This window comes from Pristis pectinata, chromosome 33 (assembly GCF_009764475.1).
Source record: "Pristis pectinata isolate sPriPec2 chromosome 33, sPriPec2.1.pri, whole genome shotgun sequence".
NCBI classification, from domain to species: Eukaryota; Metazoa; Chordata; class Chondrichthyes; order Rhinopristiformes; family Pristidae; genus Pristis; species Pristis pectinata.
In genome coordinates, this window is record NC_067437.1 from 5,636,293 (window position 1) to 5,658,800 (window position 22,508).

The 22,508-nt window shown below is 42.1% G+C and overlaps 1 protein-coding gene across 4 annotated transcripts in view; it reads right to left on the minus strand.

Annotated features, from left to right (window-relative positions):
* pla2g6 (phospholipase A2, group VI (cytosolic, calcium-independent)) overlaps nucleotides 1-22,508 on the minus strand; it is an 81,961-nt gene that overhangs the window by 26,915 nt on the left and 32,538 nt on the right. For 3 of the 4 annotated variants that reach the window (XM_052043331.1, XM_052043330.1, XM_052043329.1), the window contains exons 5-11: nucleotides 18,179-18,366; nucleotides 17,487-17,583; nucleotides 15,050-15,232; nucleotides 9,644-9,752; nucleotides 2,997-3,131; nucleotides 989-1,079; nucleotides 722-885 (exon numbers count right to left, since the gene is read on the minus strand). In XM_052043331.1, coding sequence (XP_051899291.1) covers nucleotides 722-885; nucleotides 989-1,079; nucleotides 2,997-3,131; nucleotides 9,644-9,752; nucleotides 15,050-15,232; nucleotides 17,487-17,583; nucleotides 18,179-18,366 — 967 coding nt within the window. The remainder of the gene's footprint in view (nucleotides 1-721; nucleotides 886-988; nucleotides 1,080-2,996; nucleotides 3,132-9,643; nucleotides 9,753-15,049; nucleotides 15,233-17,486; nucleotides 17,584-18,178; nucleotides 18,367-22,508) is intronic. The other variant, XM_052043332.1, reaches the window with a different exon arrangement.

Sequence of the window (22,508 nt, forward strand, 5' to 3'; positions counted from 1 at the left end):
AACACCACCAATAGCTGTCCTGGTCCAACAATGTAGATGTCATGGCCAAGAAAGCTCACCAACGCCTCTACTTCCTCAGGAGACTAAAGAAATTTGGCATGTCCCTGTCAACCCATACCAATTTTTATCCATGCACTGTAGAAAGCATCCTATCTGGATGGCTCATTGCTTGGTATGGCAACTGCTCTGCCTGTGACTGCAAGAAGCTGCAGAGAGTTATGGACACAGCTCAGCACATCACGGAAACCAGCCTCCCCTCCATGGACTCTGTCTATACTTCTCACTGCCTCAGTAAAGCAGCCAACATAATCAAAGACCCCTCCCACCCCAGACATTCTCTTTTCTCCCCTCTCCCATCAGGCAGAAGATACAAAAGCCTGAAAGCACATACCACCAGGCTCAAGAACAGCTTCTATCCCACTGTTACAAGACTATTGAATGGCTCCCTAGTTTGATGATGGATTCTTGACCTCAGAATTTACTTCGTTATGACCTTGCACCTTATTGTCTACCTGCAATGCACTCCTCTGTAGCTGTTAAACTCTTTTCTGCATTCTGTATTGTTTTACCTTGTCCTACTTCAATACACTGTTTAATGACTTGATCTGTATGAATGGTATGCAAGACAAGTTTTTCACTGTACCTCGGTACATGCGACAATAATAAACCAATTCCAGTTCTAAATCTAGGTTGACATTTACTCACTTTCCAGGCCACTTACCATGTACGATGGCAAGAGCCAGAATTCCCCCGGTGCTGGTGCCTGATATCCAATCAAAGAGCTCTCGAATTGGTCGGCCTGCTGTCTGTTCAATGGCAATTAGCAGCTGAATTAGGACGAGACCTCGGATTCCTCCCCCGTCCAGGCACAGCAACCGATCATATCTGAAAACAAGCACAATTTGACTGAGCACCCCTTTCCATCCTACTCAACAGTGGAGTTTGATTTCAGTTTTGAAATTCTTTGATGCATCCTTCACTTTCTCACCTCCGGTGCCTATACCCATCAGCATCTGGAACATCCATTCCTTTTGATAAGGACCCAAGCACAGTGGCAATCCCCAGAATATCATCATATCCTGGAAGCAGAAGATACTCTTTGGTTACATTAAGTTTCTTCATTCTTCCTTTTACTGGGAAAACTCCTATATCCGCTTTCAAGTTTTATAACTGTTTTTGTTATTAGGAGGAATAGTACCATTGTTGTATTTATTACTTGGTTAGTAATAGAGAGAGTAAATGAATATGGGTTCCAATCTCAATGCGGTGGTCTCAGAATTTGAATTCAGTCTAAGCAAAATCAGAAAACCAAGAACCAAAACCAGTGAGAATGAAGAACAGTCATAAAAACCTAATTGGAAAGAACTGCAGAACAGAACTGATAGACTGTGCTTGTAGAGTCAACACTTGATAGTCTGAATGGCTTCTTTCCTTTCTGTAGACTCTAGTTCACCAATGCCCCTTGGGGAAGCAGAGTTATTGTAGGTTACATATTTATGCAGCTCCAGCCTCAATAACATGGTCGATACTTAGCAAGCCACTCAGTAATATGAGCCTACTACCACCAGCTCAAAAAGGAACACCACCACCTTCTTAACCAGGGATGGGAAACAAATGGCAGCCCATCCAGCACAACCATGTGCCAATAATAATTACTTTTTTTAATTAGGTTTATTTGCCAACTAGCCAATGGTGCCTAACAAGTAATACCAAATGATTGACTAGAGGCCACCGATAGTCAACACTCACCAGAGTAAGTCACTGCTGAAGTGGAACCAAGCCTTAGAGTTCAGGAGGGTTTTGGCTTTGATTCCCAGTCTGCACTGAATGACTTTTCATCTGATTATTTACCACATCAAAGCTATAATTTATGTCCACCCTTAACTGCCCTTGAGGGAGTGGTGGTGACCCCCTTTTTGAACTGTTGCAGTCAGTAAGATGAAGGTACTTGTTGGTCAGGGATTTTTAGGATTAGATCCAGTGACAAAGTGTGAGTGACGTACTTCCAAGCCAGAATGGTGTGCGAAGGGATGGGTGGTTGGGATGGACGGGATGGAATGGATGGGAAATGCAGGTGATGATTTTCTTCTGTGTCTGCTGTCTTTGTCGTCTTACGTAGCAGATGGTTCATGCGAGAGATGCTGCAAAAAGCCTTGGCAAGTTCCTGCAGTGAATTTTATAAATGGTATTCATTGCAGCTACAGTCCATCAGTGGAGGAGGCCATGAATGTTTAGAGTGCTGGATGGAGTGCCAATTAATAAACTGATCTTGCAAGGTTCGGGGAACAACAAATAGTCACCCTAGGTTCATAATCCAGCAGTTGGTGTATACAAAGGGATTGCTAAAACAAACAGCTCCCTGACATTTGATGCTTCATGACAATAATTAATTGGGTGTGACAGCGGAGGCACTTAGTATGTGTGTAGCTGCGATCCCCCACAAGCACGCTTGGATAGGAGGCTGAAGCAGAATGTGTCAATAATAGCTGGGAAGTCAGACAAATATGTAGAAACCATACTCACATCCGGCACTTGGAGAAACAGATGGTTTCAAAATGATGACTTTGCAGAGCTTGTGCTGTTCTATTTGTGTTTATGGGCTGGCAAACAAAAGTTAGCAGCTCTGTTCAACTTGAGAAGCATTTCTGAACAAATATGAGAACTTTGCCTCCTTAAAGCCCCATTTACAGCAACCGCTGCACTGTTTTTAATATGAGGTTTACCATCTGTATGCAATCCATTTTACATTAAAAAAAAACTTCAAAGTGACTCAAGAAGAATTAAAAAGCAGACACTGGGACACAAAAACATGAAGAAAGAGGAATGACAAACTTGCAGAGTACGTTGCAGTGTGATTTTTGATAGGAACACATTTCAGAAATGGCAAGGTTTTGCGTGTCCCCCAACCCCTTCCCTGACTCCACCGCCACAAAGCAGGACAAGTCCAGGTTAGAAAAGCAAGGTTGCAGCAGAAGGAAGCCAATAGCTGAGGTTACCTAATCCAGTGTTGCCTCTCACAGGGGCTGGTCTTGCAGGATGTCTAGCTGACGATGTGGGGGAGTCAGAAGGCGGGTAACAGCATTCAGCCCCTATACTATACAGTAGGCTCAGCATCACCTTCCGATTATTGCCTTTGAGGGCATCAAACAGTTAGTACCAGGCAAGTAATAGACAAGGCATTATCTTAATTTAGAACCAAAATAAAACAAGTTTATCACATGCAGGTTGAACTGTTAAAGGTTATTTGTTATCAATACACCTTTATGCACTATATCTAAAAAACTGTGACGGTTAAAACCAATTCACAGTTTTTGAGATGAGAATTTTCATCCTCTTTATCACAAATCAGACTTCCGTTTTGTTCCTCCTTCCCTCTGTATTCTTTTATCAGTGGTTGGAAGAATAGAGAGGGCAGGAAATATTCCATGGGAGTGAAGCTCATTCATCAAATATTGATTCTTTCTTTAATGTCCAGGAGAGTGTCATATTATTTTGCTCATCTTGTACTCTGGCATGGGAACCTAATCACGAAAACTCACAATATTTTCAGAATGCATACCTGAACCAGACTCAGCAGAGAATGATAATGTTTATAAAATTTCTCTTCCTAACTCCCAAATTAAATAGTTTTTCTCAATTCATAAAATCCATCAAGGTCAGAGATGAACCAAATACAGGTCCTCCCCAGGTTACAGCAGGGCTCCATTCCTGTGAGCTATTCATAACCTAGACAGTTTGCAAGTCGGAAATTGAGCCACGAACCGCGTTCCCACACAGTGGAAGATGCCTGCAGTTCGACAGCAGCCGGGAAATCCATCCCGCTGGTCTCCCAAATGCTCATTCAGATGTGCAGGCTTTACATAAGTCGGGCGTTTGTAAGCTGGAATGGGCAACTGAAGGTCAGATGGTAGCTGGGCAATCTGTTCAAAAGCTAATGTTGCAACATTAGAGATTGTACCAGGTCAACTCAGTGAGAATCCACACCTGTCAGCAGAGCTAATGGTCATGACAGCACATTGAAGTCAAGAATGGAATGAATTTCAGAGACACAGTACTGTGATAATGGGGATGAATTTCTAAGTTTCTGCATCAAAGAGTTTCACCACAGATTAACCCATTTCTAAAATTGAGGGCTCCCAACACATGAGGGAATGGGAGCAACAGACAGAAGTTTCATGGTGGGGCAAGTGCGGTCCAGCCATGAGTTAATGTCCCAATAGCAATTAGTACAATTGACAACATAAGTTGGTGCTCTGGCTACTTTAGACCAGTATTACCCAGAGCATTGTTCCCATTCAACAGGAACTATTCTGCTTGGCTTTAACTTGGAGCAAAAGAATCAAAGATTCACCTGGACTGGTTTACCAAAAAAATTAAGCCTGGGGTTCACCAACATCACTGATTACATATCATTTGAGTTACATCCCCATGGTATTTCTGTGACCTTTGAATCAAATCCTCAAATTAGATTTGATGCACATATGTAATAGATAAATATCTTTATACCTACATGCACTTTACTATGAGCCTTAGAACCATAGAACCATACAGCTCAAAACAGGCCCTTCGGCCCACCATGTTGTGCCGTTCATCAAACCACCCTCACACTATCTAAACCTTTCCTCCCGCATATCCCTCTATCTCACATTCCTCCATGTACCTATCCAACAAACTCTTGAACCTGTCCAATGTATCTGCCTCCACCACCACCCCAGGTAGTGCATTCCATGCACCAACCACTCTCTGGGTGAAAAACCTCCCCCTGACATCTCTCCTGAACCTCCCACCCATAACCTTAAAGCCATGCCCTCTCGTCTTGAGCATTGGTGCCCTGGGAAGGAGGCGCTGGCTGCCTACTCTATCTATTCCTCTCAATATTTTATATACCTCTATCATGTCTCCTCTCATCCTCCTCCTTTCCAGTGAATAAAGCCCTAGCACCTTAAGCCTCTCCTCATATTCCATACGCTCTAATCCAGGCAGCATCCTGGTAAATCTCCTCTGCACCCTCTCCAATGCCTCCACATCCTTCCTATAATGCGGCGACCAAAACTGAACACAGTACTCTGTGGTCTAACTAGAGTATTGTAAAGCTGCTTCGCGGCTCTTAAACTCAATCCCACGACTTACGAAAGCTAACATCCCATAGGCCTTCTTAACTGCACTATCCACCTGTGAGGCAACTTTCAGTGAACTGTGAATATGAACCCCCAGATCCCTCTGCTCCTCTACACTGCCAAGTACCTTGCCATTTACCTTGTACTCTGCCCTGGAGTTTGTCCTTCCAAAGTGTACCACCTCACACTTCTCCGGATTGAACTCCATCTGCCACTTACTTGATATTTTCACACTGTCATACTTGCTGTCAACTTTTTCCTATTATTAATTGCCATGTCCATATTTTTAATGCCTCTTGCTAATATAATCACCTACTGAAGTTACACCCTCCTCACAACCATAGCACTGATGCTGCTGTATATGATCAGAATCTAGCCCAGTTAGTCCTGGGTGTTTTTGAGATGGTAATATATGCCAGTCTTTAAGCACCAAAGACATCCTAACTACAGAGGCTCTTCAGTTTTTGCACTCCAGGAGGGAGGCTGAGGCTGCACGAATTGGACTCTTTCCAAGGAAGTGTCAGCTCCTAATCAAAGATAGGGGACCTCACCTTCCTCTAAGTTAGTGGAACTCGGTGATAAGCTAGGAGACAGCTTTACACATTTCATCTGTCTGCTTAATACTCTCACTGCCTGACTGGGAGTGAGTATTGGCAGGAGGGATTCTCTATCAGTACACAGTCAGTAGTCTGTGCCCCTAGGTGTCTAACCCACCTTTCTCCACCAGATTCCTGAGCCAAGAGAGTTCTGACATCTTCCCTGCCCCTCTGTTATAACTATCCTCTGAATTTTGTTCCTCTACCCAGCCGATTACCCATTCCATTTTGTTTGGCACCACAGGCTTTTTTTTTGTCATATAGACCTTCCTGCCTCTGTCCCATCATAGACCTTCCTCCTGCTCTTTACTTGTCCTCCTTTCCCCGACTCTACACTTGTTTAAAAGCTGTTAAACCTTTAACACCCAGTACTGGCGAGAAGCTACTGGTATCAAACATTAACTCTGTTGCTACTGCCACAAGTGTTCTTGACCTGCTGAGTGTTTCCAGTATTTCGTGTTTTTCCTTCTTATTTACATAATCCACAGTATTTCATTATTCTAGAAGGTTCTGTATCTTGACAGTTGTAATTCAATGTGGAAATCCCAGATAATAAAAGAACCAACAAATTTCTCATAAGGGTTCAGTTCTCACTACTGCTTTCTTTTTGAGGCAATCAAGAACTTTTGTTACATAACATTACAAAGACATTCAAAAACTATTTGATTAAGCTCTCATTTAGTGGCACACAGTTTCAAAACATGGTAAGGAGCTATATTACACTAGTTTAAAGTTTCATGATTCTGCTCCTAATGTAATAACTTGCATGTAAATTTGATTTTAATCTTTAACCTGAACAATGTGAACTGTGCTAATTATTACCTTGCAAAGTGAACAAGAGAAGACAGTGGAAAGCCCCAGATAAATTCTGGTATAAAATGCCAAGGTTTCAGAGCAATTAGTCCTACGCCACACAATGCCTTTCATTTCACATGTGTAATTGCAAGATTCATTTCATAGCTGAGACGGATCAGGTTTAAGGAGATTGCCGACATGCTGTGAACCAGAGTTAAACACTGGAAAAGTCTAACCCCAACAGTTCTATAATGTAAGCTAACCTCCTTCAGTACATTCAATACTATATACAGTAATTTAGAACTGCATCTTAAAAGATAAGAGCATTAACAACATAAGCCAATATCTCTTAAAATTTTGCACAATATGTTGTGCTGAATATAGTGCATTCAATCAATGAGATACACCTCTCCATGACACTCGAGGTTCAAAAATTCACAACAAAGCCGCATGCAACATCAGCCTCCTGACGGTTTCCACATCCTCTGCCTGTGAAACATTTATAACTTTGTTTTAAATCAAAATTACATGCTAGAAAAAGATCCCAAGGGTCATCCAAGCAGACCATGCACATTCAATTGATTTAGAGTCATACAGTATGGAAACAAGCCCTTCAGCCCAACTGGTCCATGCCGAGCAAGATTCCCATCTAAGCTAGTCCCATCTGCCCACATTTGGTCCATATCCATCTAAACCTTTCCCATCCACGTACCTGTCTAAGTACCTTTTAGATGTTGTTAATGTACCTGCCTCAACTACTTCCTCTGGCAGCTCATTCCATATACTGACCACCCTCTGGGTGAAAAAAGTTACCCATCAGGTTCCTATTAAATCTCTCCCCACTTAGCTTAAATCTATGCCCTCTAGTTCTTGATTTCCCTGGGAAAAAAGACTGTATGCATTGACCCTCCCTATGCCCTCATTATTTTATACACCTCGATGATATCTCCCCTCATTCTCCTACACTCCAATGAAAAAGTCCCAACCTCTCTCCATAACTCAGTCCCTCAAGTTTTGGCAGAATCCTTGTAAATCTCCTCTGCACTCTTTCCAGCTTAATGGCATCTCTCCTATAGCAGAGCAACCAAAACTGAACATAATATTTCAAATGCGGCCTCACCAAATGTCTTATACAACTGTTTCGAACAAACATGCATAAGTGCAAGGAGCTGAGCTGGAAATCCATTCCTTCTTTCTTGATCTTGTCTCCACAATGAGAGACTGGACAGCTTATGGGAGCACCTTCATCAAAAATGCTGGGAAGGTTTAAGGAGAATATTACCTCCTCCTCCTCAGGAGAACTAGAGATAGGCATAAATACTGAGTTATTCCAGCATCCCAGCGCTTCATGGACACCAGCCTCCCTCCATGGACTCTGCCTTTACCTCTCGCTGCCTTGGCGAAGCAGCCAGCATAATCAAAGACCCCACCCACCCAGGTCATTCTCTCTTCTCTCCTCTTCCATCAGGTAAAAGATACAGGAGCCTGAGGGCACGTACCACCAGACTTAAGGACAGCTTCTACACCACTGTGATAAGACTATTGAACGGTTCCTTTATACGATGAGACGGACTCTGACCTCACGATCTACCTTGTTGTGACCTTGCACCTTATTGCACTGCACTTTCTCTGTAGCTGTGACACTTTATTCTGTACTGTTATTGTTTTTACCTGTACTACATCAATGCACTCTGTACTAACCCAATGTAAATGCACTGTGTAATGAATTGACCTGTACAATCGGTATGCAAAACAAGTTTTTCACTGTACCTCGGTACAAGTGACAATCACCCACACACTAAAGTTTTTCACTGTACCTCGGTACAATACCAATCACCCACACACTAAAGTACATCATGAATGACTAGCTGTTGCCTGCCCTGAACCAGAATCAAGTTACAAATCGTGCTGTAACATGGAGGAAAGAGGATCTAGCTAACCCAAAAAATCCTTTAATCTAAGTGTGTAGTAGGTAGCCTCCAGATTACAAGTACTTTTCACATCCAGACTATCATCCCAATTAATTAATTCACTGATTACAAGGGGTGGTCATGGGGATAGGGGAATGGGAGGTGGTAGAAAGAACAGGGATGCTACACAATAGTTCCAAAAGAGCCCTTTTTCTATTCCTAAACATGGAAACTGCCAAGGCAGTGTACTAATCTTAATAGCAAATCTAGATCTTTACATGGAAACCACACATTTAAGGTGTAACATAGAACATAGAACAGTACAACATAGGTAAAGACCCTTTGGCCCACGACCACTGTGCAGACCATGACGCCAGTTTAAACTAATCCCACCTGCCTGCACATGGTCCATATCCCTCCATTCCCTGCCTGTTCCATGTGTCTGTCTAAATGCCTCTTAAACATTGTTATTATATCTGCTTCCACTACTTCTCCTGACAGCACAATCCAGGCACCGACCACTCTCTGTGCAAAATCACCTTTAAACTTTCCCCCTTTCACCTCACAGCTATGCCATTTAGTATTTGACATTTCCACCCTGGAAAAAAGACTCTGACTAGCTACACTATCTATACCTCTCATCATTTTACATACCTCGGCATCCGATGCTCCAGAGAAAACAATCCTAGTTTGTCCAACCTCTCCTTATAGCTCATGCCCTCTAATCCAGGCAACATCCTGGTGAACCTCTTCTGCACCCTCTCCAAAGCCTCCACATCCTTCCTGTGATATGCCAATCAGAGCGGCACACAATACTCCAAATGTGGCCTAACCAAAGTTTTATACAGCTGCAACATGACTTCCCAACTTTTATACCCCAACCGATGAAGTCAAGCATGCCAGACGCCTTCTTTGCCACCTTATCTATTTGTTGTGGTTCATTGTGATTTAAGCTCCTGTTCAGTTTTATTTGCAGATCTTTCAGTTTGGGGAAGAATAGTGTTTCATCAAAATCTTTAAATCCCTGAATTATTGTTCAATGAAATTGTGCTCTTACATTCAATGAACTTTACATTGGCCTTTACATTGAATGAACATGTGCCTTTACAATATGATTTTACATTCAATGAACATGTGCTTTTACATTCAATGAACATGTGCCTTTATTCAATGATACCATTTCTCCTTCCCCACCTAAGTCTTGACAACAAATGAATTTTCCCACCTTTACTGTGTCGAGCAGCAATTAAACCAGGCGACTCTCCAAAATCATTGGGGGATTTCACATCAGCACCAAACACAATCAGAGCCTTGATGAGTTCCAAGTTATCAAGCTGTAACGACAGAAAGCTATTTCATTAATTTTAAAAGGATGTTTCTAAAATTTAACCATTACATAAAGGCCAGTCTGGATGTTTTAAAAAGGAATTCTGATTATGTTTTCATTCAATGCCTCTTAATAAAGACATTCCAAAATAAAATGCATAAAACACATTACCCACATCCTCAGAAATGAACTCTCATCTAGTAGGTACACGTCCCATCCAGAATGGTGCTCAGTCACTAAGACTGCAGTTCTCACAGGGTTGCTCAATAGTCCTTGCTGAGTTACAAGAGTACAGTCAAAGTTAAAGAAAACTCACTATTATGTCAATACAATGTCTCTGGGCTTCCTAGATGCAGACCAGAAAGATTAAATGTGCAAGGCAAAGGGAGAATGATAGTGGACAAGAACAAAAGGAATGGTTGTTAGTTACGTATGTTGTTGTTATCTGCCAGTAACATGTCGCCTCTCTCTGGTACCACCATCCGGGCCATGCCATCTTCTCGCAGCTACCATCAGGCAGGAGGTACAGAAGCCTGAAGTCCCACACCACCAGGTTCAAGAACAGCTACTTCCCTTCCACCACTCGGTTAGAGTCATAGAGTTGTACAACATGGAAAAAAGCCCTTTGGCACATACTTGTCCATGCTGACCAAAATGTACATTCAAGCCAATCCCATTTCCCAGCACTTGGCCCATATCCCTCTAAACTCTTGTCATCCATATACCTGTCCACATACCTCTTAAATGTGTCTAATGTACCTGCCTCACCCACTTCCTCTGGCAACTGGTTCCATATATCTACCACCCGCTGTTGCCCCTCAGGTTCTTATTAAACCTCCCACCTCTAACCTTCAAACTACGTCCTCTAGTTTTCCATTCCGCAACCCTGGAAAAAAGGCGGCTCACCCTATAAAATCATGCCCCTCATGATTTTATATACGATCACCTCTCAGTCTCCTACACTCCAAGGAGTAAAGGCTCAGCCTTCAGTTCTTGAACAAACCTGTACAACCCTAATCACTACCCCAGTACAGCAATACTATGTCCACTTTGAACTACAATAGATTTTTTTTTGTTCTAATTGCATTCTTTCTTGTAAAAATTGTGTGTAATTTACGTTTATTTATGTTTTTCTTGTGAATGCTGCTTATCTGATGCTATGTGCCTGTGATGCTGCTGCAAGTAAGATTTTCATTGCCACTGTGCACACATGGATTTGTGCAGATGACAATAAATTCAACTTTGACTTTGACTTTATGTAGCATGTCATCACCCACCAGTCAGCCTGGGTCATGAATAACAAACACTGAAGCAAATGCTTGCCTGGCAATATAATGGCTAGAACAGCACAGGGGTAAACATCTGGGCTGGTAATCTAAAGGTCTGAAGTGGTGACTGGGTAGCACGAGTTCAAATCCTACTTCAGAAGCTAGGGACTTCATACTCAACTACCTAAAGTAAATCTGGAATTAAAATAAAAGTTCCATCAGTCTTGATGACTATGAAATTCCCACATTCTTTGAAAAATCTGTCTTTAGGGAAGGGAATCTACTGCCCTTACCTTGTACATGACCTTAGACCCACGGAAGCATGACTGACTCTTAACAGCTCAGCAAGCCAGTCTGTTGACTTGATCACCACCTTTCCCTATGGCAGTTAAGCATGAACAATAATGCTGACCTTGTCAGAGATGCCCACAACCCAAAAATGAATTTAGAAAATAACAGCATGACTAAGTTAATTTATGGGAAATTGGGAGAAAAAATGCTCACATTTTTTTCCCTTAAGTTGCAGAACGCCCGTTACCATGGGCTCCTCCCTCTAAATGGAAACAAAAGGATAATTTGTCTCCCCACACCAGCAGTAATTACTACCCTGTGGCGGGAAGTGAGGTTTCTTTACCGCAAAGCTGCTGGAGGCTAGTTCTGTCCTCCAAATTAAATATTTTTAAGGTAGCAAACTATTGGAGTAACTAATTCTGCCCAACCCAAACTATTGGAGCAACTAATACTGCCCAACCCAAGTTACTGGGAAATCACATACATTCCTTCTGTTAATCTAATTTACTGTTCAGTAGGGTCATATCCTGCTCAACAAGCTGACAAGGTGGTGGATCACATGAATGTACTCAGATTACCTCTGGTGTCTAGGCAGAGAAGTCAACAGAACTCTTCAACACAGAGAACTGGTTATCTAGTCTGAACCAGCTTCTGTGTCAGACCAGAGGTTTGCTGTATGTTTGGAACCAAATTGCAAAGTCTCATCAATGAGTTGGGCTTGCTTGTCAATCATTAGCAAAGCCCTGGAAATATTGAGGCCTACTTGTCCCATGTATCAGACTAATAACTCTACAGTAACTCACACCTTCTATCACCAGTTATGCTGATCCCAGCAAAGACCTGCATGCACATACTATAGGTGCTTGGCGTCATTCCCCATGGAGGGCATTAGTTGTTGCCTAGTGAACAACTGGCAAGCCAGAGTTGGGCAGATAGCAGGCAGAATGGCAAGAAGGCCAACTCCACATGAACTGCAGAATTACAGTGCCATCATCGTAGCACAACACTGAAGTGAATAAACATACATTTGTACCTTTTAACAGCACCTTTACAACAGAAGAGCACATACACTGGGCAGCCACCAGTTTATACTGGTGAGACCATTGCTCCAAATTGGGAAGTAAAGTGCACTAGATCCTGAGGTGAATCCAGCAGTAACTTATCATTACAAAAAGACTGGAAGAGTATCCGGGCAGCACTGATCCAACACATTACCAATGAAAATCAAATAGAATAGGCAACTGTGGTTAATTCTACCTTCTGTCAAGTGAGGTAGTTTATTGGGGCAGCACAGTGGCACAGCTAGTAGAGTGCTGTCTCACAGCGTCAAGGACTCGGGTTCGATCCTGACCTGCGGTGCTGTCTGTGTGGGGTTTGCATGATCTCCCTGTGACCATGTATGCTCCCTCAGGCGCTCCGTTTTCCTCCCACATCCCAAAGACATGCGGGTTTGTAGTTTAATTGGCCGATGTAAATACCCGAGTGTGTAGGTGAGTGATAGAATCTAGGGAGAGCTGATGGGAATGTGGGGAGGGTGAAATGGGATTTACTGTAGGATTGGTGTAAATGGGTGTTTGAAGGTCAGTGCAGACTTGGACTGTAGGGCCTGTTTCTGTGTTATGTGACTCTAGGTGGTCTCACTTATCTGATGTATCTTGAGGTTAAAATACAGTCCAAGTAGTATAAGGTTATAGACTGGAAATCCTACAGAAATTACAAACAATACAAGTACCTTTCTCAGATTTTTACAAACCCTATGATCCAAGATGCAATTAACAGGCACATTACTAGGGATCAAAATAAAGCCTGGTCCTTTCCAATTCCTTTAAGAAGTTCTAAAACATCATGTAGTGTTACCACAATAACTCAACAAACTATCAGGAGAAATAATTAGCAAGATTTCCCAGCCTTTCTTGATCTCACTGGGACCCTCCTCTTCAATGTGGAAAACCAAAAGTAAAGGTGCTTCAGAAAGAATCCTGTAAACCAGCCTAGAATGGTGGCTCCAGGGTAAATCTGTGATTTGTAGCATTGTTATAGAGTTCTACAGCTTGGAAACAGGCCATTCAGCCCACCACATCCATACCAGCCAGTGGGCACCCAGTCACATTAATTCCATCTTCCAGCACTTGGCCCATAGCCTTCAATGCCAGACAGTTCAAGTGCTCATCTCAGCACCTCTTAAATGTTGTCAGTGATTCTGCTCTCACCTTTCTCTCCGACAATGAATTCCACGTAATCACCACTCTCTGGGTGAAAAAAGTCCCACTCAGATCCCCTCTAAATCCCTTACCCTAAATCTATGTCCTCTAATTTCTTCAAATCCATTTCAATTAACCACTTCCTCGCAATACTCCTTCCCACAGCAATTTACTGCCATTTACATAGATGCTGTCTGTGCTGCAGTCTGTTAGTCAGTCTGCAATTCCATCCAATGAACCGATCTATTACAGCAACAAAGTAATTTGAATATTAATACAGAATTAGATAGATGACGTGTGTGGAATAGCGAAGCCACACCATATCATCCTTGGTAGCTATCTGAGTTTCCTGTAATCTAACACTGAGCTTCGTCAGTGGACAATGTGTGACAGTCTGAATTCTGCTGCAGCTACAGTCTGGGTTGTTGTGAAGAACCTGACGGTGAAGCTCAACCACAGAAGTAATAAAAGTCACAAACAACTACTGGTAAAAGAGATCAGTACAGATGGGAGTTGATGATCAGCATAGACATCGTCGGCTACAGGATCTGTTTCTCTGTTGTACGACTCTAAACTTAATGCAGAAACACACCCAAGGAGTCCTACAATAAGCATAATTAGGAGATAAAGACAAGTTCTGAGAAGTCATTCAGAAGAAGAGATGGAGCAAGTGGGTGCAGCAGATCAGAGAGAGGAGTTCCAGAAAGGAAGAGCCTGAGAGTGCTGATAGTGGGATAACAGGGTGTCACAGTGGCACAGCAGTTTGTGTTGCTGCCACACAGCTATAACGAGCTAGGTCCAATCCTGACCTCCAGCGCTGTCTGTGTGGAGTTGGCACATCCTCTCTGTGAATGCATGGGTCTCCCCCGGGTGCTCTGGTTTCCCCCCCTCCCCCACATGCCAAAGATGTGCAGGTTGGTAGGTTAATTGGCCACTGTAAATTGCCCCTAATGTGGAGATGAGAGATAGAATTCTGGGGGGAGTTGATGAGAATGTGGGGAGAATAAAATGGGATCAATGTAAGATTAGTGAAATTGGGTGGTTGATGGTTGACGAATGGCCATCAACAACTCGATGGGCCGAAAGGCCTGTTTCTATGCTATACTCCTCTATTACAATGGATTTAAATGGAAATGGTCATAATGATAGGTAAGGCAATGGAGGGAGATTTGTAAATTAAGGGAGTCTAACTGGGTAGGCCATTCTGTCAGCTTTTCCAAGTTCCATGTACAGAGACCCTAACACTTAATGTTCCCTGCAGTTTCTCAGTATGCTTCCTTCTGGAAAATTGTAATGGGATAGTTGGCTGAAGACAACAACCCAAGAGACAGAGAGAAGTAACCAGAGGAAATCTACTCTTGTCTTCTTACTGGCAGTCATATGCTCGCATTACAGAGACCACTCAAAAGTATATATGCAGAGTGCAAGGTATGATATACTGAATGAACAGCCTCCATCTAACCACCAACAGCTCAAGACAGTTACAAATCATGCATAGTCATAAAACTGATGGATTTTTCTGTAAGATAGTAGAAAACACTGACCTTCATGGCAAGGTGAAGAGGTGTATTCCCACTTTCTCCCTTTATATTTGTATCAGCTCCATGCACCAAAAGTGCCAAAGCACACTCAAAACGCTCACGTTTCACCATGATGTGCAATGCTGTTTCTCCGGTTTTACTCAAGTAGTTCAAGCTACATCCATGGTTAATCAGCAGCCGGATCATCTGGAATTATTCAATCAACACAACACTCTAATTCTACCACAAAATAATTTGTATTTACGCAGTGCCTTTCAAAACTCTGCAACAATAGAAAGTGCTTCACAACCATAAAAGCATCATTCAAACACAATACACTTCTGTAATGCAGCATTGAGATAAAGTTAATACAATTGGCCCTGTCCAGGCTTATATATTTGACTCAATATTTAGTCATTATGAATTCCATGAGCTCTTAAATATATGTATGCATTGCTCATCGGAACTAAGTGGAACTGCTCCGGTCTAAGAAAGCCCATCTGGACATTTGGACATTGACTGGAGAAGTCTCCACACTCTATATGAAATTGGTCTTGATTTCGATACTAATCCAGACTTGAAAAATTTGGATGAAATTCCTCTAAATAAAAAAAATGTGGATTTTCTTCATTATGATGTAACTGCATTCTCAGAAAACAGTCATCCAAAGCTGTGCGTTCTTGTCTGCAGGTAATTAAGACTGAAAGAAACATGTATTCTGCTCTTTTCCCTCACCAAAAGAAAATCAATGTCACATCTCATTAGAACACAAGAATTGAAGCAGGAGTAGGCCATTCAGTTCTTTGTGTCTGCTCCATCATTCAGTAAGATTGGGACTGATTTTTTATCTCAGCACTCCTTTTCCATAGCACTTGATTTCCTTAATATTTAAAAATCTATCTATTGCCGGCTTAAATATACTTAACACCTGCATGTCCAATCCTCTTGGGTTGAGACTTCCAAAGGTTCATGACCGCCAGGTGAAGAAATGTCATCTTACCTCAGTTGCGAATGGCTGACCCCTTATTTTTCTAGACAACCCAACAAGGGTATATGTAGGGATACAAGCAATATCGCTACATGTACCTCGTCAAACCCTGTAAGAAATTTGTATGTTTTAATGAAATTGCTCTCATTTTCCTACCTTTTGAAGAATATAGCCCTAATCTGTTGGATCTCTCATTGTAGTACATATCTCTATTGGCACCAGCTTGCCAATGCAACTTCAAGAGGCGGTGCCTCAAGAAGGCAGCATCCATCACTAAGAACCCTCACCATCAGGGACATGCCCTATTCTCCTTATTACCATCAGGGAAGAGGTACAGGAGCCTGAAGACACACACTCAATGATTCAGAAACAGCTTCTACCCCTCTGCCATCATATTCTTGAATAGCCCCTGAACCCGTGAACACTACCACGCTTTTCTTTTTTTGCACTATTTATTTATTTTTGTAATTTATAGTAATTTGTGTCCTGCACTGTACTGCTGCCACAAAAGATAAATTTCACATCACCTAAGTCAGTGATAATAAATCTGATTCTGATTCTGAGTTCTTTCAGTTACTAGTGAGAATCCTATCTGACAACACCTTCAACAGTTTTGTATCAGGTATCAAAAAGTAGTTTATAAAATAGGATAACGAGAGAGGTCCTCAATATTTTCCCAATTTTCCCCAACGAGATGGTTCATCTTGGAGCATGGCTCCAAGAAATATCCTCCAGGACTTTTCTTCACAACTCCAATTTGGAACTGACTTCCGCAAGTAGCGATTGATGCTGAGGGAATTGTTAAGATTAAATCTGAGATGGATGGATGTTAATTTGTCAAAGGTACGGAGGGATATAAAGCAAGACCAGATATTTGGGGTTACATCATAGGTGACTGATGTCACTGAATGGCAGAGCAGGCTTGAGGGGCTAAATCACAGAATTATAGAGCTAAGGGCCACTGTTTAAAAACAAGGGGTTGCTCATTTAAGATGGAGCTGAATCAAATTTTTTTCTCTCATAATGTCATGAGTCTTTGGAATTCTCTTCGTCAAATCATGGTGAAAGCAGAGTCTTTGAGTATTTTTAAGGCAGAGGTTGGATAGATTCTTGATGAGCATGGAGGTGAAAAGTTACCATAGGTCAGCAGGGATGTGAAGTCAAGGTGATAATCAGGTCGACCATGGTCTTATTTAATGACAGAACTGTCTCAAGAGGCCTGTTCCTAATTTGTATGGATGTATCCTATCACGATAAGTGATGAGCCTTCTGATAAAACTAAAGCATGTAGCACACAAAAACATTACACTACCCAATTAAATGACCAAGGTAGGTATTAAGGCTATCTAAACTGGCGATAAACAGGTCAGCTAAAGGGAAAGCCATTGTAGTATCACTGCATTTTTCGGGCATTAACCCCTCAGAAAATGAAATATGTGAGGGGGATAGCAAAAGCTTTAAAAGAAAAATAACCTCAGCTTTCTTGGCCCAATGAAGAGGTGTCCCACCATAACAAGTGTCTTCACTATGGACCTGTTTTGAGTCTGCTTCAAGAATAGCCTCAGCACATCTAGGAAGAAACAAAAGAGGAAAGGTTATACATGCTGACATGGTCCAGGCTGTTAGTTTACAGTTGAAGTGGTTAAGTATACTTTGTGGAATTACAAAAATGTTGGAAGAAAAATATGTGAAAGGTAGAAGGATCTTAATTCTGCAAGTTGTGAAAAATGAGGTATAATTTTGCTGTTTGCCCAATTTCACCAATGTAATTTCATCGTGATTCTTCAGTAACCATCGCCAAACGATGATTCTTATGCCAGTCTGCACATTGACCATCAACTGAATGCTCAAAAACTCAACATACAATCAAGCCCAAACATATATTCCACATCCTCTTCTTCAGACATCATTGACTATTGGTCAGGGATGGCTCCTTGTACTTTCATCAACCCGAAACATCCTGATAAAAGATTTCCAATAATCTCTGCTGTAAGTATATCTGTGCATTGGAAGTGACCAAAGTCCAACTTAGTTACAAGGAGTTTCAAGGTTCAGCATCACAGTAGCAAACAACTCCTCAAAGTAAAACATAACCAACAACTGAAGTAAATACTGAATTCTGAAGGTATAACCAGTGACAAAACAGCACATGAAACAGTCCTTACCCAACCTGAATGAACTTCATGGACGTATGGATTGGATAACCATGTGATCCAACGATGTTACAACTAGCTTGGCATTGGAGTAAGGACTTGACCACATCAGCTCTCCCCAATCGACAAGCAATGTGAAGTGGCGTCTCGCCGTTGTTGCTCAAATGATTCACTCCAATAGAACGCTGTTTACTTAACAACTGCAAATTAAAAACAGACACGAAAAAAGTGTAAATAAAAATAGGGCTTTCTTGATATAATTTAGTAGGTGACTATGGGCCACATTATGGTCACTAAACCACTTTACACCTGGGCTCATGTCCAGCCCAAATACATCCAACAGCATGCAAGCTAAAAAAGTCTTAACCAAAGGCAGACAGAAGGCCTCAATCCTGTTTCCAATGGGCATCAGTGCACTGAACTAACAGCCCACAATCTAACAATAATGAACTAGTGGGAGACTTGGCAAAATCCATAGAATCACTTTGGGCTAAGGAAATGCTGGCAGTTTAAAGAGAAACACATGAAACTTGTTAAGATGCCCATAATTATTTCAAGTCAATATTATTAATTTCAGAAATCCATTTCAATGCATCAGAGCATGTTTACACTGCAGGATCATCTTTGATGATGGGTGAGCTAGTTTCAGTTGATCAGGACATCAGAAATAGAATCAGAAAAAGATCATTCGGCCCCTCATAAATGCTCTGCCATTCAGTAAGATCATAGCTGACCTTTTACTTCACTGCCACTTTCATGCGTGGACCTATATCCCTTGATTTCCTTAATAACTAAAAATCTATCCATTTCTGCCATGAATATTCTCAGCAACTGAGCCTCCACAGCTCCCTCAGGCTGACAATTCCAAACATTCACCATCCTATGGGTGAAGAAATTTCTTTTCATCTCAGTCCTGAATTGCTGACCCCTTTTTTTGAGACTGTGACTCCTCGTTCTAGATGCCCCAATACCCCAGCCAGGGGAACCATCATCCCTGCATCTACCCTGTCAAGCCCCATAAAAAATGTGAACATTACAATGAGATCACCTCTTGTCCTACGATGCTCTCGTCAGTGGACAAACCTCCAGCACCCCCACCCACCCAATCCATTCTGGGAATCACTGCACTCCCTCAATCACATCTTTCCTTAAGTAGCAAAACCAGACCTGTATACAATATGCCAGGTGCAATCTCACATGGATTAGAGTAAGGCAACTTTACTGGTTTACTCAATTCCTCTTGCATTAAAAACTAATACTGTTTGCCTTCCTAACTGCTGGCTGTGCCTGAACATCAGCTTTCAGTGAATTGTTCTGAAGGACACGGAGGTCATTGTGTACTTCAACATCTTTCAATCCACCACCATTTAAAAATACTCAGTTTTTCTATTTGTTCTACCAAAGTAGATGGCTCACACTTTCCACATTATATTCCATCTTGTGTGTCCCTGCCCATTCACTTGGCCGGTCCATATCCTGCTCAACCAACACCATCAACCAGCTTGGTAACATGAGTAAATTTGGTTTATGTCACTAGGTCTCTCCATCCAATAATGGAGAACATCTAGGACCACTACACCAAACACTGTGGTAGCCAACTTCTCTCAACCTCCCAATCCAAAAATGACACATTCATTCCAGCTCTCCCTTTTCCATCCATTAAACAATTTTCAATCCATTCCAGTATATTACAGGCCATCCCCAGGTAATGAACGCCCGACTTACAGACACCCGTAAATATGATCAAGCTCCCATATTAGTATTGCTCAGAAGTCCTACGTACATACATACAAATGGCAGAACCAGTTTCCTCTCCCTCCCCACCCCTTTTCATAATTGTTGCTTTTGATGCCAGTCATTACTATACCATTGAGGTATGGTTACCCCACTGTGATAAGACTATTGAACGGTTCCCTTACACGATGAGATGGACTCTGACCTCACGATCTACCTTGTTGTGACCTTGCACCTTGTTGCACTGCACTTTCCCTGTAGCTGTGACACTTTACTCTGTACTGTTATTGTTTTTATCTGTACTACATCAATGCACTCTGTACTAACTCAATGTAACTGCACTGTGTAATGAATTGGCCTGCACAAACAGTATGCAAGACAAGTTTTTCACTGTACCTTGGTACAAGTGACAATAATAAACCAATACCAAATCAAGTGATTTTTGGATATATTTTGTATATTTTTGTGGACCTGCTTTCTTATTTGGACTCCAGCTGCTGATATTCATTCAGATCACAAGACAAGACAAAGGAGCAGAAGTAGGCCATTCGGCCCATCAGCAGAACCTCCTTTGTCCTATCCATGTTGTTGCTTCCACATGGACTCTCATCAACTGGGTCTTTACCCTCTCATTCTGTTCTTTTCCAGCCCTGAGATGTCCTTGAACCTGGCAGGGGCCCGAACCTTAAGTTCATGATCGCAGATATTCCTAACTATACCGCTCCCCATCACACCTTCATTCCTTTTCATTCCCTACTTTGAATGGCCCCCCTGTACCACACTGCTGTGGTTAGTTTGCTCATCCATCCTACAACTTCTGCCCTCATTCACAGTGGACAAGTACATGGGGTGAGGCTCCTCCAGCACTATGTTCTGGACCCCCATACCTGCCTCACCCATTGTCACACCCACCTTGACTGATCGGTTCTGTAGTAGGAGTATGACTGGCTTCTGGAATAGAGTGTCTAGATAACTTTCCCCCTTCCCAATGCACTGCAGTATCCACATCTCAGACTTCAGCTCAACTCTGAGCTAAGTTTCCAAAGGAGAAGACACTTTCTGCCGATATGGTCACCATAGACCCCACTGGCTTCTTATTAACCCCCATACACCACAAGCTACTTCACCTCAACTCCCTGGCCATGTTGGTGTCTATTTCATTTATTTTATTCTTTAAATATAAAAATACATCACTGCCCTTACTTCACCACAGTCTCTTACTCACCAAGACCACACTGTCAGGAGCCTCCTTCGTGCAAGAAAGCTGGCTCATTTTCACACCACAGCATCAACAGATAGAAACAATCAGAACAAGGAAGCCTGTGGTAGCAACCTAACCACTGAGAGGCTTCCCTATCTGCTTGCTCTCTGTGTAAAAGTGCAGCCCAGCACATAAGAGAGAGAGCCCAAATCAGAATGTTAAAGAATGCATCAAACTAGGACCTAGTCTGCAGATTTAAAAAATATCTTCATTCAAATGAAATTTAATTGTTAAGTTGGTTTATTATTGTCACATGTACCGAGGTACAGTGAAAAACTTTGTAACTTCATTACAACAATGCATTGAGGTAGTACAAGGGAAAATATAGAACATGAACATAGAACACTACAGCACAGTACAAGCTCTTCAGCCCACAATGTTGTGCCAACATTTTATCCTGCTCTAGGATCCATCTAACCCTTCCATCCTACATAGCCCCTTATTTTTCTATCATTCATGTGTCTATCTAAGAGTCTCTTAAATGTCCCTAATGTATCTGCCCCCACAACCTCTGCCGGCAGTGCATTCCCTGCACCCACCACTCTCTGTGTAAAAAACTTACCCGACATCCCCCTTATACCTTCCTCCAATCACCTTAAAATTATGTCCCCTCATGTTAGCCAGTAACAATAACAGAATGCAGAATAAAGCGCTGCAGTTACAGAGAAAGTGCAGTGCAGGCAGACAATAAGGTGCAAGGCCACTATGAGGTCAATTGCGGGGGCAAGAATTCATCTTATACAAGAGGTCCATTCAATAGTTATATAACAGCAGGATAGAAGCTGCCTTTGCGCCTGGTGGAACGTGCTTTCAGGCTTTTGTATCTTCTGCCTGATAGAAGGGGGGGAGAAGAAGGAATGTCTGGGGTGGATGGGATCTTTGATTATGTTGGCTGCTTTACCGAGGCAGCGAGAAGTATAGGCAGAGTCCATGGAGGGGAGGCTGGTTTCCGTGATATGTTGAGCTGTGTCCACAACTCTCTTAATAATCAAATCTCCTAATAATTGATCTCATTAAAATTGCAGCTATAACAATTTGGTGCATCACTTTCACTATAGCTTTCATTTTGTCCACCCATGTTATTTGTTTCTCCTACCTCACTACCAGCCAGATTTAAACCCAATCTCACCACTCAATAATTTATCATTTGGTGGTCCAACACTACATTCAAACTCTGAACAGAGGACGCCATTCAGTCACGTCGAATGCTTCATCAATCTGTCTGTCATTACCTCGTCAAAATGGAAGTTCACCACTGCCAGTGTCAGAGGTTTTTGAAAACTGGAATAGGACCATGAAAGTTGGATTTGGCTAAATGTGCAGCAGAACTTCATCAATCAGCAGTTA